We start from the raw sequence: 17853 nt of genomic DNA, 5'->3' as shown, positions 1-17853 counted from the left end.
TTTTTCTTTTTGCAGCATTTTTCTTTTTGCAGCGTTTTTCTTTTTTGCAGCATTTTTCTTTTTGCAAGTGTTTTCTGAAGTTGCAGTCCGTTTGGCCTGTCAGGGCCACCGTACCTTAGGGACTAGTAGAGCGCTATATAAATACAGGCCATTTACCATTCCTTCCACTACTCGACCATTTTCTCAGTCGAAGTCAGCAGCGCTCTGCCAGCAGTGTACACAGCGCAGGTAGAGCACCGCTTTGCCCTCCTGAGACGCCTGACGGTTTGCGGCAAACCGTAACATTTAACTAGCTAGTTTTACTAACTAGTAAATTTTACTTGTTAAATGTTACATTTAACTAGTTAGTTTTATTAACTAGTTAAATGTTACTTTAGCTTTCTCTTTTTAGCATCACTCACTTTTCCAACCTGTGCTGCTTCTGTCCCAACATTTTTAGAGATGGATGGACATTTTATTCTTGCATTTGAACATTTTATACAAGTTTAGAGTGTTTTTGTTTGTTTTTCCTGAAACCTTTTTTGACATTTTTAATTAATAATAAAATCATTTTGGTTTGTTAGCCTATATATTTGAATGCATCTCAGAAATTTGGCTTGGTGGGGAGATTATTTTTCATGTAGAATAAAATTTGAAATTGAGATAATTTTGTTAAACATATTCTGTCTCTCTTTCTTCGTGACTTTGTTTATGGCACTTGCAGACTGCTCTGCTCACTTGGCTTATGTTCTTATACAGTATTTCTAGAGCTTCTTTTATGTTCTACCATCATTATTCTGGTGACTGTTGGAACATATGATCCACGGCAGATTCTCGTGTTAACAGACAATGAAGCGTTATCTCATCTTTTTTGGCAGAATTTTGCCTCCGGGTTTTCTATGTAAATAAAGTGTGTTATATAAGATATCAGCCATTGTATTTGCCCTAAATGACTTCAGAGGCTGAATTCATCTCATGCCCCCTCTCCTCTCATCTCGCTATACAGTATCTCTGTTTATCTGTTAACCTATTCACTACCCTCCACCCATGATCATATTTTTGTTTTTCACATCTATACCTTTTGCCCTGTGGTTTCACATCTGGGAAGCAGAACCTTATAATGGGTCTGCCCTTTTGTTTGCATCTGTTTCACTTTGTTCCATCTGGTCATGCGAGCGAGCAGGAGAAGGAGAATGTTGGATGATTTGAACGCTTGCCTGCTGCTCTGTTTTTATTCAGGCTGCTTTGTACTTCACTCTACGGCTCAGAGACACAAAAAGAAAAATCTCCTCCATCTCGAGCAGTTGAGCACAAATGGATGAGCACAACAGAGCATATTTTCCACATGGGACGTTGTATCTCAGCTGACTTTCAGTCACATTCTGCTTACATCCCTTCCTTATCCCCACTTCTATCAAGAGAGGAATTAGAGAGTATTTTTGCGTAGCCTCATCAATCAATGCTCATAAAACCAGCATCTGAAGACTTTTTAGCTGTTGTATAAGACTTGTTACACCCGCCCTACTTCACAGTGTAAAATGTGAGCTCAGGATATTAAAGCTCAAACTGTGTCCACAGCCTGTCAGAAGTCCTTATCTCTAAAAGGAAAGAACCCCAGAGCACCATAAAACAGAATTTCCTAAGCCATGTTTGATCTGCTTAACCTTTTCCGCATTTTGTTCTTAGTTGGTTTTTATTTGGTCTCGGCACTTAAGAAGTTGACATAAAGGGATGCTGGAAGATGCTGTAGTGCTATACATTCATAGCTTTTGAGAAATTCCTTTAAAAAGGCATTTGAATTAGTTTTCTATATGAAGGCTTTATGTTGAAGGTTCACTCCTGCACCACCACTTGCAAGACTGCAATTTGTAAAAGAAGGCTACATGCATCTAAGTCAGCTTGTCTGCAGGTATCTGACCAAAAGAGAAAAGTTTACTTGACAAGAGAAATTCACAAATGCTGTGTTTACTTGTTGTTATCAGTCCTGTAGTTGTGTGATGATTTGCAGCTGAATTATTATTATGGCTTTTCAGAGATATCTGTCCATATATTTGTCACGGCTGCCGAGGCGAGCCGTGTGGAGTTAGAAGAAGGACCCAAGATGCAGGCAGTGGATGAGATGTCGGTGAGTTTATTTACACAGTGGTAAGAAGGCAAAACAGGCAAGAGGGAAGACAAAACTAAAGACCTGAACTGGGAAAGCTAAATGACAAACCTGAGATGAAACAAAAAGGGATGAGAAGCAGAGAGACGAGCAGGACATAGAGTAACACAGACGAACCGGCAACAGGCAGGAGAACACACAGGGCTTAAATACACACACCAGTAATCAGGGGATGAGAGACAGGAGGGCTACACAGCTGGGAGGAATCTGGGCTGACGGGACAGGGGAAAAGTAACCTGGACACACTCACATCAGACAGAGACCTTCAGAATAAAACAGGAAACTAACAGACACAGAGAACCAGACAGGACACTGAACTTGACAGGCAGACTCATGAGGAGACACAATAACACCATGGACAGACAGATGGAACACAGAGAAGTGGGAGCAGGCAGGCAAAGAACAGAAACCTAACAAATGGCAAAATCACAACAGAATACACACTCGGAATGAACCAAAGCATAAAGAAACACAAAACACTGAGTCCTCAGACTCAGGACCATGACAATATTCCTGCCTGCTCTGCTTTTGACCTACCACCTCTTCTCACAAAGACGTCTACTACTATTCTTCAAATGCCTCTTCTGAAATGTTTGGCTAATGTTTGTGCATGGTCTTAAAGTGTAGTGATATGAATACAAGGGCTACAAGTGGTGTGTTAAAGCAGTTATTTAGCATTTATTAAGAAATATATGTTGTGTATCTTGTGTATGCAGCTTCAGCAGGCACAAGGTCCACCAAGTAACTGTGCAAGCAGCAGAAATAACATATAGCAAATCAGCATTAAGTTGTTAATTGTGCAGCTAGAATAACTACAATTTCCTCTTACCTGCCTCACTAAAGACTCAACTCTTTCCAGCCTTGGCAGCAGATTGTCATTGGAACTGCTCCTTTTTACAGACTGGTAAGTGCACACACATAACTGGGCATTGGGATAAGAACCACTGGTAAATTTTAATCCATGTTCTTGATTTGCTTTATGAAATGTTTTCATTGTGTTCTTTCTCATGATTAGTGGATAGTTAGCCACACAGTAAAACTGAGACATGTTCCTGCACGCTAATAAACCATTCTTTTTGCTACCTTGTCACTACTGTCTTACATGTTACTTTATCTATCGCTTGCTCATTGTTCTTGTACACCTGTATTCCATTCTGTTCTTTTGTCCAGTACATGTTTAGATTATCGCTAGACAACATCTTTATGAGATATTTAGGGCGGAGAGCAATAACCTCAGTTTTGTCTGAATTTAGAAGCAGAAAATTAGAGGAAGTCCAGGATTTTATGTCTTTAAAACATTCTTGCATTTTAACTAATTGATTTGTATCATCTAGCGTCATGGATAGATAAAGCTGGGTATCATCTGCATAGCAGATTTCTTTTTATATAGCAAGGGTATTTTATAATTGTATGTATAATGCATAATGTGTTGATGTGATCGTGTTGGTTGTAGCTGTTAACTTTATTTGTATTTGGACTTTCAGTGTAGTGTAGTGATTTACACATGTGCCAGGTTTGAGTCCATGAGGAGACACAAATCTCTTCAAGGTTGTGTGAGCTGGTTGCACCGAAAGAAAATATTTATAATGAGAGGCTGGGATAAGCATATTTGTAGGGCATTTGTGCCTAAAAAGTGAGTAAAACGAAGATGGTGAATTAACTAAGCAATTAATCAAGTAATCCTTGGTTGGCATAAAATGATGGATTATGAGGGCAGCACAACACTTCCCTTAGAGATTAATCTGGACCAATGTGATTTTTATTTTTATTTTAAGTGTCATAGTTACAATGTTGTTCTTTATGTCACTTGCACATTACATAAACGTAATAAACAATGCAATGCATCCTTTTGAGGCCTCTATTATGATTTTGAATTTTTAGAATATAACAGTGCTCAATTTTTACACTTGGGGACCATTTGATTCTGAATGTGTGGGGGCCGGGATGGTGTAGAACCCAGCTGCTCTTGCAGTGTTATTTCAGTAGATGGTACAAAACCTGATGAGGTGAAAGAACAAACAGCCCGGCCTGTAATGACTTCAGCTGTATTTTCATCTGTTGCTTGATAAGGCTGTTTACCGCATGAATCATGAACTCACTCTGCTGAAGTATAAAACAATGAACCGAACAAAAATATGGAGGCTGCTGAAATAATATCACACAGTCAGGACCGAAAACATAGGCAAGACAGACAATAGCCATAAGTGTTCCCTGAATGGGAATCATTACAAATCACAATATTATCACTATGCTGCTGTAAAGACATGCACTATTCTAGTTACACCCTTTCCAGTAGCTAATAAATGTAACATCCAATTGGGTCTGGCTCACAGTCTGTGTTTTAGTACATCCCAGAGGAGCTGGACAGGGTTAAGTTCAAGGTTCTGGGAAAACTATAAGGTTTGTGTTCTTTAAACACAGGAACAAAGGATAATGTGGGGAGCTACAGTTTATTGCAGAAGAGTGAATGCCCAGTCAAATGGTTCAAATCTGCATGGGCTAAAAAGTCTGTAAACTGGTTTATAGCCAAGGAAAAAAACCTGCGTTAGGTTCATTAATGTGTTTGTCCAAACATAATCTTCTGTTATTAACCACAGTAGCAGAGAAAAAAAGGAAAATTCTATGTTCTATGTCATTTTTTTCAAAAATATTATGCATCAAAGGCTCATTCTTTACTTAGGCCTGTTTTTAAGCTAGCTGTTTTCTAGCTGTATTCCTACGGATTCCTACGAATCTGAATCTGAAGTACTTTAAACCTGCATTCTTTCTAATGGCACACAGGGGGCGCCATTAGACCATAAGAGTCATTGTGAAAATGGACACCAGCTTCATTTCACTGGGATTGCAGACAACACTTTGCTCATGAGTTTATTGTTTGAGTCACACGTTTCAAGTCTTATTTTACAAAACACGGATTTTGGAATTCATTTGAGTCAGAAAGAAAGAAAAGAAGCACAAGAGTACCATTGGTACTGTTTCAATGCAAGTACCCCATGATTTCTCAGTCAATGCTCAGCTCGAAGCTTCAAAGCAGGACTTAATTAAGACCTAAAGATTGGGTCGCTATCAGAAAAGAAAGCTAGTCCAGATTCCAGATCTTGCAGCTCCTCCTTGGAGATCCTGGGAAATGCCAGGCTGGGTGAATTATATTATCTCTTTATCCCACTCGGGATCTACTCCTGGGTCTCCAACCGCATCCTTCCAATCTAAAGAAGCATGAGCTTGACTCTAAACTTAATGTTTGACCTTTTCACCTTGTCTTGAAGGGTGAATCGAGACATCCTAAAGAAGAAACTCATTTCTTGTATTCACACTCTCATTCCTTTAGTTTGCTCCTCAAAGTTCATGAACACAGGGGAGCATTGGAAAGAAGATCAAAGGTTTGCCTTTGCCTCTGCTTCCTGTTCAACATTCTGCTAGCTTTCCCACATTACCATGAACGCAAATCTACCTGGAGAATTTCACGCTCCATTCTCACTTGCATTGCAAATGCTTTATAGCTAACCTTTTATTTATTTATTTATTTATTTATTTATTTATTTATTTATTTATTTATTTATTTATTTATTTATTTATTTATATGTTTACTTGTAATTCTTAAGCGTGGTTTTATTTTTGTATTGTTACCTCCCTGTCCTTCATAATCAGCATATTTAGCTGTATCAGAATCAGTATATAATAACACCCCTAATAGTTAGCATGAGTGGGAATGGTTAATACATATTAACAAAAAATAAATAAATAAAAATATTAGTGACATTTGATATTACATCAGACTTCTATTACCAAAACTAGACAGTAAATAAAAAAAGAATTCCCTTTTTTAGCTTTATAGTTTTTCCGTCATTGAATTATGTAACATGCACAAGATCTGGAGTCAGTGCTTGGTTTGGCAGAGAATCACAGGGGAATCCACAGGAGAAACACAGCCTAATCTTTTAAGTAAATCTCATTCTACACAGCTGCCCATCCAAGACAAGCGGGCAAAATCCAGTGGCTTTGATACAGAAGTGCTTGTTTTTCTTTCTACCAGAGACCTTCTAAGAGGTAAACTTTTTAAATCAGAAACACAGGAAACAAACGCTGCAAGTGATGAATGAATAGCGGCGTTAAAGTCTGCAAAGCAAGAGGAAAGACATCAACAAGCCCAAAAGCCCAGTGGGAGGGAGGGATGAGAGGGAGAAAATGAGCATTTGAAGCTAAAATGTAAAAAAAAAATTAAAAAAATCTATATGATATTAAATTATCCAGACAGCAGAGGTCGGACTGAGACAGGAGCAGGAGCAGAAGTTGGCAAACTGGAGAACCTGGCAAGCATTCATTGACTTGAAGCTGGAAAATTCTGTTCCCACAGAGCCTGTTTTTCACTATTGTCTCTATTTACCAAATGACCAGTGACTAGTGTTTTAGCACCAACAAGCACTGATTACCAACCAACTGAATTGGAAAGAAGGCTGGCCTTTTATGCTAAGAAGAGACACTGCTTCCATTTGAGAAGTTGTTTGAGTGTGTGGACAGCTTTGTTAGTCCACACTGAACAGAAACACACCTAAATCATTTAAACACACATGCTTCTACAGACAACGTCTTTTGATATCAGTCAGCACAGGTTGATTGACGAATGATATGTACTTGCCCTGGGGTGATCAGTTTGTTCCATAAATTCTGATTTATTATGAGGTAGGAAACACTATATGGGAAATGTGATTTAAAAATGAAGACAGAGAATACAGAGAAAGCAATCATTTGAAAATCTCATAAACCCAGATTTTATTCACAATAGAACCTAGAAAGCATATCGGATGTTTAAAATGAGACATTTCACTATTTCATAAAAAAATATTAGCTCATTTTGAACAACATGCAGTAACAAAAGGCTGGAAAATAAGAATTGTTAAAATGTAACATTTTGCAAATAATACATTCACTGGCGACAAGTGAGTAACATGATTGGATAAAAAAAACAAGAGCATCTTAGAGAGGTAGGGTTTCAGAATAATGTTGCTCAACATAAAATCCTAAAACTTTGAATATCATATACGTAATATCATCTAATACTGACAAAGCCAAAAAACAGTATTGGATGCCTGTGATCTTTAGGCACTCAGAAGGCAGTTGATTAAAAACAGGTGTGATTCTGTCATTGAAATCACTGCGTGGGCTCAGTTCACTGTGCTGTCCACAAATGCAGGTTACAGTTCTGAAGAAGAAGCCATACCGGAACATAATCCAGAAATGCTGCTTTCCTGTCTGGGCCAAAGCTCATTTAAAATGGACTGAAGCAAAATGGAAAACTGTTCTGTGGACGGACGATTGAACGTGGAAAACTTCACTGAGTGCATCTTCCAGACTAAAGAAGAGAAGGGATATCCAACTTATTATCAGCCTGCATCTCTGATGGCATGGCAGTGCATCATCAGTGCCTATAGAACTGGCAGCTTATACATCTGATAAAAGGTTTATTCAGGTTTTAGAGCAACAAGTGCTCCCATATAGATCCTACCTCAGGAAAAAGCCTTGCCCATTTCAGCAAGACAGCGGCAAACTGCAGATTGTATTCACAGATAAATAAGACCCAGGACTGCTGAGCAGCTAGAATCCTGTCGGATAAGAACGGGACAATATTTCTCTCCCAGAAGTCCGGCAGCTGCTCTCCTCAATCCCCAGATGTTACCTCTTTCTTAATTGTTTATAAATTTTCTTTGTTCTATAGTAAATAAAACTAGCATCAATGGGATTTGCAAATCATTGCATTCTGTTTTTATTTATTACACTGAATCTCTTCTTTTTGGAATTTGGGTCAAAGGCAAGAGTGAATGCCAGATGGTATGGCTAATTCCTCCTTTGCAGGATTTAGAACCAGGAGAAGTTAAACTAAGTTTTCTAAAAGTCCATCAGGAATGGATTTAAGTTTAGCAAGAGAGGTTGATCCAGGGCTGCAGCCCAATTTAACTCTTAGCAAGCTCATAATTATTTTGATTTTAGCTTAATATACAATACAACTAATAATTTCACAAATCAAGCCTATCCTTACCTCTGGCAGTCCATATAGTGACACTCAGCCACAATCCCAGGAGATCAGCTGATCTCAATGCCAACCTGAATCAGCTGATACTCAATGAATGCACTATTTGTGGTGCCTACTCTTCTGCACATCTGCAAACCACTTTGGAACCCACCTTCACCACAGCTCCTCTGTTCATGCTGTATTTAACTTAGTGAATGTCATATCTGTGGTCTTGCTGCTTGCTCAGGTGCCAGAACAGAGCCATACCACCAAAAACACATGACTTCAGATGTAAACCATAATCTTTACTTTCAATAAACTGTTCACAAATCAAATCTTAATGATATCAGACTGATGGTATGCTTCATGTTGTCTCCATGTGCAACTGCCTTGCACAGTTATATCTCTATCCTAATCCTCTGAATGATGTTGTATAACTTGTGTTTTGACCACCACAGCAGGACCACAGTATGTAATCCATTTACTGCAGTCCAAATACATGTTTCATAATAATGCTTTACATGTGAGGTAATGTTACAGATAATGACAAAGCTTTGGTTTTACTCAGCCAAAAGTAATTATTTAATTTCCCTACTAACCATTCACCTTCTGTATTAGAAACTTTTTCCCTATCTTCTTCCTGATGCCGTCTGTCCTTTTTCCTTTATTTACGAATGTCACAGCAGATGATGTCGGTGGCACTTAATAATGATTATGGAAATGCATGAAGACACCCTTATTGAATGTCAATGGAAAACCAACAGTTAGGTATTTGTGTAATGACAGCGGCCATTGAATGCTGTTTAATGAATGAATTCGTGAGTCCTCTGAGAACTTTCCCATAAAGCCCTGTTTGTTCAGGAAAGCCTTGTTTCCCTTCTCTACAGGGTAGTTACTAAGTAGACTTTCATTATTTGAATATGGCAAACAGCCACTGAGTTCTTTCTGGGGAAGTCACAACAGGTAATTTAGCTGTTAGTTAATGAATGAGGGATTGTGGTTTGTGCCACACAAAACTGACTTTTTTGTCTTTGTTTTACAGAAGTAAGGCTACCTCATGATGCATTGTGAAAGTATTTCAAAATTTGGGCCATGGTAACTCATCATTATCTGTAGTTCCCTGCAATTTTGTGTTGCTCAGGAACCACTTAATATGAATTCATTAATTATCAGGTTGTTTCGTATTCATTCGTCATGTGTTTCTTAGTAACTGCTCATTTTTTCCGTATCATGTTTTCAAATTCCTGGCACACACAGTCTCAAAACATAATGAAATATGGATATAAGCTCTGAAGATTCAAGTATATGGCAGCATGCTGGAGAAATTAATGCAGTTTGTAGAATAACAGCTAGAAACTGACGCTGATTAGTATTTAGATCTTTATAATCTATCCAGTAACTGTCAAGAGATCTCAGTCTGGACATAACAACAGACTGCAATCATGTCCCTACTTAAAGTATACGTGGTCAAACAACACTAGTTATGCTCTTTTTGCAACTCCAAGTGATGTCAAAATGAGAAAGTAATGTGACTTCTAACGAACCCACATTAGGTCTCAGAGGAATTGCACTTTACTGCTTCTAACTGAGCACACTGGCCTTCGAACACAATGGCTAAAGAATAACATGACAACTACTTCTATTTATATAAGTTCCTTGTCTAATGTTCAGGCTTGCCAATTAGTCAAGTTTCTCTCTCGAGGATGCTGCCAGTTCTGTGCTTCCTAAACTTTTAACACTTGGTCACTTTGAAATATTGACATTTTCCAATGGCAAGTTTTCCAATGCTTCTTTTTTGTAGTGAAGAACAGCAAAAGAGTTCCAATGTAGTCTAACAAACCACACTTTCACCTTCACTTTGAAATAAAGTTATATTACAAAACACAGTCAATCTCTGAAGGGAGAGTAAACATAGTCCCTGAATGTCTCCAAAGAAATCTCTAAAACTTGGTGGAGACATCTGTTAAAAGGAAACAACAGTTATTTTTCTGTTTTAGGTGATGTATGACTGTACATCTTCAACTATCATGGGTGCAAATTCTAGTCAAGTGAAACCCAAGTTATTCAAGCTCTTTAAAGCATTAAAGAGGAGTGTCAGGAGGGTTTTATAAGGTGTGAGAGCACTTCAGTCTGTCAAGTATATTTTGACAGCTCATCTCCAGGGACCGTGTGACAAAAACAAGGCATGGAAGAGGGGAGAAGCAAACCAGCACTGCACAGTAAGAACTGTATTTGCCCCCTGTGGTTTTATGTAAAATGGATGAGAAACAAGCTCTGTGTCCACAGTGTTCACACAGCCACAATGTTATGTTAATCCTCAATTTCCCAAGACACTTGGGGTGTTTGTTTTAGCCAAATAGATTTGTAGAGCAAAACTGGATCTCTAAATCATCACCTGGCCACTTGCCAACATGACCAGACAAGACAGGCACACCAGCCAACGCCACAAAGTATTAGCATTTGGCTGGTAAGCTGATATGCACATGGCATATTTAACATACTCCCTAATAAGATATATGGCTATGCTTCCTGTCTGAGTAACATAACCGTATATTTGAAGAGAAACCTGACTGCTTCAGCAAGGCTCATTCAAGGAATGCAATTTCAAAGCAGTGTAAAAAGTGAAGAAACGTATTTTTGCTCCACAAAGCTTCCGGAGGCCTTTTTAAAGACAAAGCATTTTCATGTTGGGTACATCCGATTCTCCCAAAATCAAGGCAAATAACAGCTATGCTGGCATCTCTGTGAGACACCATGCTATGAGTGTCAACACATATACAGTGACAGTGTGAGCATGCCTAGGCTGCCATGGACTGAGTCCCTCAGCACAGACAAGAAAAAGGCCCAACTCCTCTATGCAGCAGGACAGCAGGATTAAAAAAAACGAAAATAAAACAATGGAGAGTGATTTAAAGAGAGCTTTAGTCTCTTTGTAGTTACGGTCCAGCTCGCTCTGTCTCATATGCTTCTGTGGTTGCATTATCCCTGCTGTAGTCAATTTGAATGTTGCTGTTTTGTGTCTTTGTACTTGTCATGTTACATCTCTTTGTAGTGGTTTTTTACCTCTGTAATCACTTTTGTTTATGTGTCTTTTGACGTATCTCTCTGTAGTCATGTTGACTTTTTATTGCTATTATGCATCGTTCTGAAGTATTTAAGTGTCTAATTGTTGTCATTTTCTGTCTCATAGTAGCTGACTTGGCCAGTATACTATTTACCATGCTTACCATCTTAGGCCACTGTCACACAGGCCTAGGGACCAATTGGTGAACCCTGGTAACTTTATTCCCCAGTTGGCTACAAATCGTTGGTGGAAGTCAATATGAAGTGATTGCAAAAGCCACATTTGCACAGCCTAGACACTGGTCAGTGATATCTTGGTAACTACCAGTCACTAGAGCAAAGTACAATGTCCTCAACCACTACGCTAGGGGTTGTGAATGGTTGCTGGCAGTTGCAAGCAAGAAATTGGTTGTAACGAGGTATACAGTGCTGTATCAAAAACTTCCTTCCCTTTGTGTCTGGTTGTCACAGTAACCTATAGTTTGCATGGAAGATCCTGAATACCTGCCAAAAGGTAGTAAGCTGTAACTTGCTGCAACTTTATCGGTGAATGTTCGCCATCTCCATTTGTATTCCACTTACTCAAGTTTTAGCACATCTCGGAGAATAAATGTAGAGTATTCAAGGAGAAATTCATGTCTTTCCCAGTGTATGTATAGAAAACCTCTGCACCTTCTCAGATTGTAGAGTGAAATTCAGGTGGAGCAGGTGCTAGCTAGATGAGTTTTCTGCAACACATCTAATTGATGAAAGGTCTAACTTGCCAAAAGTAATTAAGTAGCCCACATTTTTAACTTGAGCTGGCTTCTTTCACTTCTACACTTTCTCTAATTAATTGCACCGTTTTAGCTGTTAGAAGTTTATGACTCAGCACAGGAGGTTTGGCTGGAATGGTAATTTGGCACTTGCGCAATAAATTTTTGCCCAAGGGCCTCTCAACTGGTTCAGCTTTATCAGTGATCTCACTTATTATTATGCATAAAATGTGGGCTCTCCTAGCTTCATTACTGACCCCATTACAAATATAATCTTGACAAGTTCAGCAGCACAAACTCATCCGTGACCTCGTTAATAACCATCCATAACCTTGCCACTTGATTTCGCCTATAATCTTCTTTTTGACATCAATAATAACCTCTTAAAATCTCACTCATGGTCACTATCACATTTCATAAGATCACTTGTAATATCATCATTATGCCTTCTCACCCTGAAACAAAGCTGCGTTTGCTCAGTGAATCGGTAAACAAATCACAATCACTGCAACGGTGTAACAACATGAGAAAATAATTGCTTTGTGTGTGTTTGTTTTGCATCAGTGTGGCTAATGAGTTCCTTTTGTCTTCTCATTAAAGACCAGGGAAGGCGAGTAATAGGCACTGGAGGTCATTCTTTTGGAAGCACTCTTCCTTTTGACTAATTTGCTGCACTTCTTCTCACGCAAATGAATTTGCTACTTAGGGCTTAAAGCTTCTTATGTGAGCAGCAGCTCGTGACATTTACAGAGACACGGGGAAGCTCAAGGAAGATGAGAATGGATCAGCAGGAAATGGGCAACAGTGAAGGACGGTGGAAGGTGGGTGTATGTGTGTATGTCTTGGAGAGGTTATCTGGGTATGGTGGGACAGTGAGAGGCAAATCAACAAAGAAAATGAAGGAGGGTAGAGGAAACTCTCAGCTTCCTGCGGCATTAATCAACAGCACATGAACCACCAGAAATGACAGCAGAGCTTACATACAATGGAGAGAGAGGCCATCTCTACTTACCCCAAATATGAAAGCTTGATTGGGCCTTTGGACTTCTTTTTTTGTGATAATCATCCCTCCCTCATCCTTTATGTGGTCTCCATTTTTCTTTAAAGGCACTTCTAGAGACACCCAGAGGCTGTGCTAAATGGCAGTCTCTGAATTCTGAATAACCTCATTTTGGGTTATGAGACAATAGGAGCTGGGAGTAGACAACAGGCATGCAGCCACTGTGAGTTTCACTGTGGTCATTTCACATCTCGACATCTTTATTTGGCTGTGCCACAGTGATTTGGTGCTATATTAATAAAGCTGAACTGAATTAAATTGAACTGAATCTGACCTAACAGTACCATGGCTTTATGTGATTGCTGGTAGTATATACATTGTTCAGGCACAAAATTATAACCACCTGCCTAATATTGTGTTGGTCCCCACTTTTTCAATGGAACAAGCAACTTGTTCCATTGAAAAAGTTGTGAGTTGGGGCCTCCAAGGATCGGAATTATTTGTCAAGCACACCCCACAGATGCTTAAATTAGATTTGAGATCTCAAATGGATGGTGGTGGATGTCAAATAACATCCACACGGATGGAAGAACCCAAGGTTTCCCAGTAGAGCATTGCCCAAAGCCTCACACTGCCTCCACCTGCTTTCTTTCGTCCCATAGTACATAATGGTGCCAGGTGTCCTCCAAATAAGTGATGCGCATGCACCCAGCCTTCCATATGATATAAAGGAAAACGTGATTTATCGGCTCACCTTTTTCCATTCCTTCGTGGTCCAATTCTGACGCTCACGTGCCCATTGTCATGGACAAGGGTTAGCATGGGGACCCTGAATGTTCTGTAGCATTGCAGACCAGTTAGTGTGCATCACTGAGCCCTGACAGGCCATGACCCACTGGTTATCACTGTTCCTTCCTTGGACCACTGTTGATAGATACTAACCACTGCAGACCAGGAACCCCCCACAAAAGCTGCAGTTTTGAAGATGCTCTGACCCAGTCATCTAACTGTCACAATGTGGCCTATTTCTCCTGCTTCTAACACATCACCCCTCACCATCAATGTTCACTTATCTCAGCCACTAACAGGTGCCATGGTGAAGAGATAATAAGTGTTATCTACTGCACCTGTCAGTGATTAACATGTTATACCTGATTTAAAGAAAACAACTTTATGTTTCCAGAACAGTTTTAAAGTAACAAATAAGTAAAGGAGTCTGAAGAAAAGCTTTGGGAACTTAGAAGCTCACTCTTCAGTAATTATTGCCGCTTTGTAGCAGCTAAGATTTGTTCAGTTCTTGTTTGGGAGGATTTTTGCCTTTTCTTCCTTCCTGCAAAAGGTTTGAAGTTCTTTTAAATTTCTTGGTTGCTTTGCATGTGCAGCTGTCTTGAAATAAAGCCCCAGATTTCTAAAATTTTGATCAGGGTGACTATGAGGGCCATAGTAAAACCTTTAGCTTCCACCTATGGATTATAGAAAATATTTTAATTTAATCTTTAGTTTTATTTATTATTTATTTTACTGTTCACTGATATTTAATGAAATTCATTCTTGCTCACTACTGTTACTGGTTGGAACAGATATATAAGTGTGACTGATCAGCCCTATATTTAACAATTCTGCATTGTTTTTTCCCCACATTTTTCTCATGGCTTTCAGTAACTTCTCTTTTAACTATATTAGTCCACAATACTTGTTTCCAAAATGCATCTTCAAGCAACTTAAAGAAGTCCAGACACTTTTCTTTCCAAGCTCAGACCAGCTACATTTTTGTTTTGTTCTTATAGCATTCTCTTGGAAAATGGGGATCTGTTAGATTTGAAAACTGCAATACTTTCCTGATGACTACTGTGCGACCAAGCACAACAAGTAAATCTGACACAACTTGGTAATAGTTGGTCATTTCTATTAAAGAGTTCCCCAAACTTCTGAATCACATTCTTCGTATTTACTGTCACTCTCCCTTTTTTTTCTAAAAAAAAAAGAAAGTTTTTAATCTATAACTTTATGCCTTTTAAAGATCACTTCATGCTGTGTTCATCACAGTAACAGAAATCTGAAGACGTCCAAACTTTTGCATGCTGCTGTATTTTTGTAAAACAGTGATTTGAAGGACTGCAGTAACTTGGTCTCTGCACCACCTCTGTGTGCCCCTTTCTTGTCGTGCTGAAGTAGCACTTGGAGTAAACACTTCACTCACAACAACAGCACCAAACACCTCCATCACTGCTGCTCTCCATCTGTCCTCAAGCCACAGCCATGCATGAATTCTAACATGCACAGACTGGGATTGCCTCATAAGACATATTTTCAAGAGCAGTTCTCTAAAAACCAAATATACGTTTTTCAAAATGCAAAGAAAAACGTCAGATTTAATGTGATTTCTTCACTTCATGCTCTCACGAATGTCTCAGAAATGATTTGCAGTTCAACAAAGCTTTACACATGCAGGCAGGTGGAGTTTGTTTAGCCATTAGTCATGTAACCATTCATTCTTTGAGGAGAAAAAAAGCCCACATCAACAACAACAAAGCACTGTGCCTGCTGGACTCGAGTCAGCAACACACCAAATGTCAACTTAATGAAGCCCAATATGAGTGTCACTCAATGCTTACCATAGAGAATGGTCACCATGGAAACCGGCATGACCAAGATGCCGAGAAGCATGTCAGCTACTGCCAGTGACATCAAGAAATAGTTTGTGGCGTTCTGCAGCTTCTTCTCCAGGGAGACGGCCAGGATCACCAGGATGTTGCCCATGACCGTGACAGCGATGACCACTAAAATCAGCAGGGCTGCCCAGTTTTTCTGCATCAGCTGCTCCGAGGGAGGACACTGAGACCCGTAGACTCCCACCACGTTATGGTGAGACCAGTTCCCCAGCTGTGCGTCATTGCCATTATGAACCACGTTGTTCCTCTGGCAGCCCAGGTTTGTGGCATTGCCGCTTTGGAGGCCACCTTCCTCGTGTGGAGGCCAGGGGTTAGACCCCAGAGTGGTAACGGCTGTGACAGTGTTAGAGATCAACTCTGACACATTGCCACCATGCAGGTTCATGGTGTCAGCTCGATAAATGCTCAGGACCGCTGCCTGGAAAGTGGGTCAGAGTGGCAGAGAAAAGAGGAAAGTCTGTTCATCGCTCACTTGTTTTCCATTCCCGTTGCTCTGAATATTATAAATACAACACCGTTCATCACTCGAGCAATTAACCTGTAATTCAATATGGTTTACCACTTCTTTGCTCCATCATGTCAAATAAAAAAAAAGAAGAAAAGTCCCCGGATTGACTGTCAGAGGATCAAAAAATCATCTCCACAACGGGGAAACAAAAATAGCATTCTGCTGAATTCAGCGCAACCAGAAGAGCAGCTGTTTGATCTCACAGGACAATGCCAAACGCTTAAAAATGATATCTCGCTTGGTTAATAACCTCACTGTGCCAACAGTCCGTCATCTGGCTCTGTGAAAACAAAGAAACAAAAGTATTCCGTTGCCCAAAATATCCCAAACAGAACAGAGTTGTTTTAGGTCCCATGTCTTCAGTGATTTAGGAAAGAAAAAATCTCTTCTGATTATAGAATCCACTCAAAGCTGGCGCGATGGCAGTTGCAGGTTTCTCCTCCTTGGAGTTTGAAGTCAAGGCTGTGTTCATGTTAAAAATATCAGGTCCATGTGAAGTCGGGAATGTTACAAATCAGAATTTCATGGCCTGGTTGAAGCAGTTATTCAGTAACTTTGTTTCTTTTCAGTCAGTCTTTAATGTATGATCTTTAAGGAGTATGAGAACACAAACAAATAAAAAAAATCCTCTAGCCTTGAAATGGTCATTCTTAAACAGTATAATGACACACTGGTGTTATCAGTTTTACACAAACCCTGACTTACGTGTGAATGTTCAGAATTTGTTTATCCTAGCTGACACTCCTGCACAGATGTCATTATGCTGTACGTGCGTGTTTCCTAATGTGTGTGGAAATCTTCAAGCGTCCTCGCTCTCTCGTCTCAACTCATCCCTGCACCTGTGAGAGTGCGTCGGCAGCCGACAGACATGGATGATGAACATGATGATATCTGACATGTGTGAGTATGTGTCACTAACTTTCCAGTCTCCTTCCTTCACTCGCATTTCTTGACTCATAGTAAGAAAGTATTCCTTGTTCACTGTAACTAAGAACAATGTCAGACCTCCAGAGAATTAAATATTCCTTACATTTTTCCTCCTTGTACTTGCATAAGCCCTCAGTGGAAAATGTCAGTCACTCTTCAAATCCTTCATGAATAAACACAGATCTCCTTCCTTCACAGACCTTGATCATTCATTCTGCACATTTCCATATCTTGTCACTTTCCAAAAAGGAAAAAAAAACTAAAAAAGAAGCAGAAGGAAGAGAAGGAGGAGGAGGAAAGCAAACTTCTTCTCTCTCTCCCATCAGCAGACTGAAGAGGCTCCGTGTGTTTTCAGCTTTCCAGGAGAGTGCCATTAAGTTGTTGAGTCGTCTTCTGTGGTGAACAGGAGCTGAATGCTATTCTGCTTCTACTCGCTCACGCTGCTTCTCACATGCAGCCTGTCTCTCCCTCCCTCTCTCTCTGCAGCTCTCTCACTTGGATCTCCTGCTCTCGCTCTCTCCCTTTCTCTCCCTTTTTACCCAGGGTCTCTCCCCCGCATACCATTTTGGTATGCTCCCTCTCTCGGTCTCTCTCTCTCTTTCTCAAGCGTTCTCTTCTATTTATTGTGCCGCTTTCTCTTTCCTCTTCTTATTCCTGAATCTGGAAGTCCTGTTCTCCCTCCTTCAGTCGCTCTCTCACACTCTCTCTGTGTTTCTCTCACTCAAGTTAAACCTGCATCTCTCTCAATTCACTTTACTAGCATTACCATATTCAGCAA

At 39.8% G+C, this 17853-nt stretch overlaps 1 protein-coding gene across 1 annotated transcript in view; it reads right to left on the bottom strand.

The window, feature by feature from the left end:
• Positions 1 to 17762, bottom strand: part of htr2aa (5-hydroxytryptamine (serotonin) receptor 2A, genome duplicate a) — a 98050-nt gene extending 80288 nt beyond the window's left edge. The window contains exon 1 of the mRNA XM_005946078.3: positions 15584 to 17762. Within this exon, the coding sequence (XP_005946140.1) occupies positions 15584 to 16025 (442 nt within the window). The 5' untranslated portion in view covers positions 16026 to 17762. The remainder of the gene's footprint in view (positions 1 to 15583) is intronic.
• Positions 17763 to 17853: the final 91 nt, after the last annotated feature.

This window comes from Haplochromis burtoni, unplaced genomic scaffold (genome assembly GCF_018398535.1).
Source record: "Haplochromis burtoni strain Fernald_Lab_line unplaced genomic scaffold, NCSU_Asbu1 Contig_467, whole genome shotgun sequence".
NCBI lineage: Eukaryota > Metazoa > Chordata > Actinopteri > Cichliformes > Cichlidae > Haplochromis > Haplochromis burtoni.
This window is presented reverse-complemented; position numbering and strand designations above follow the sequence as displayed.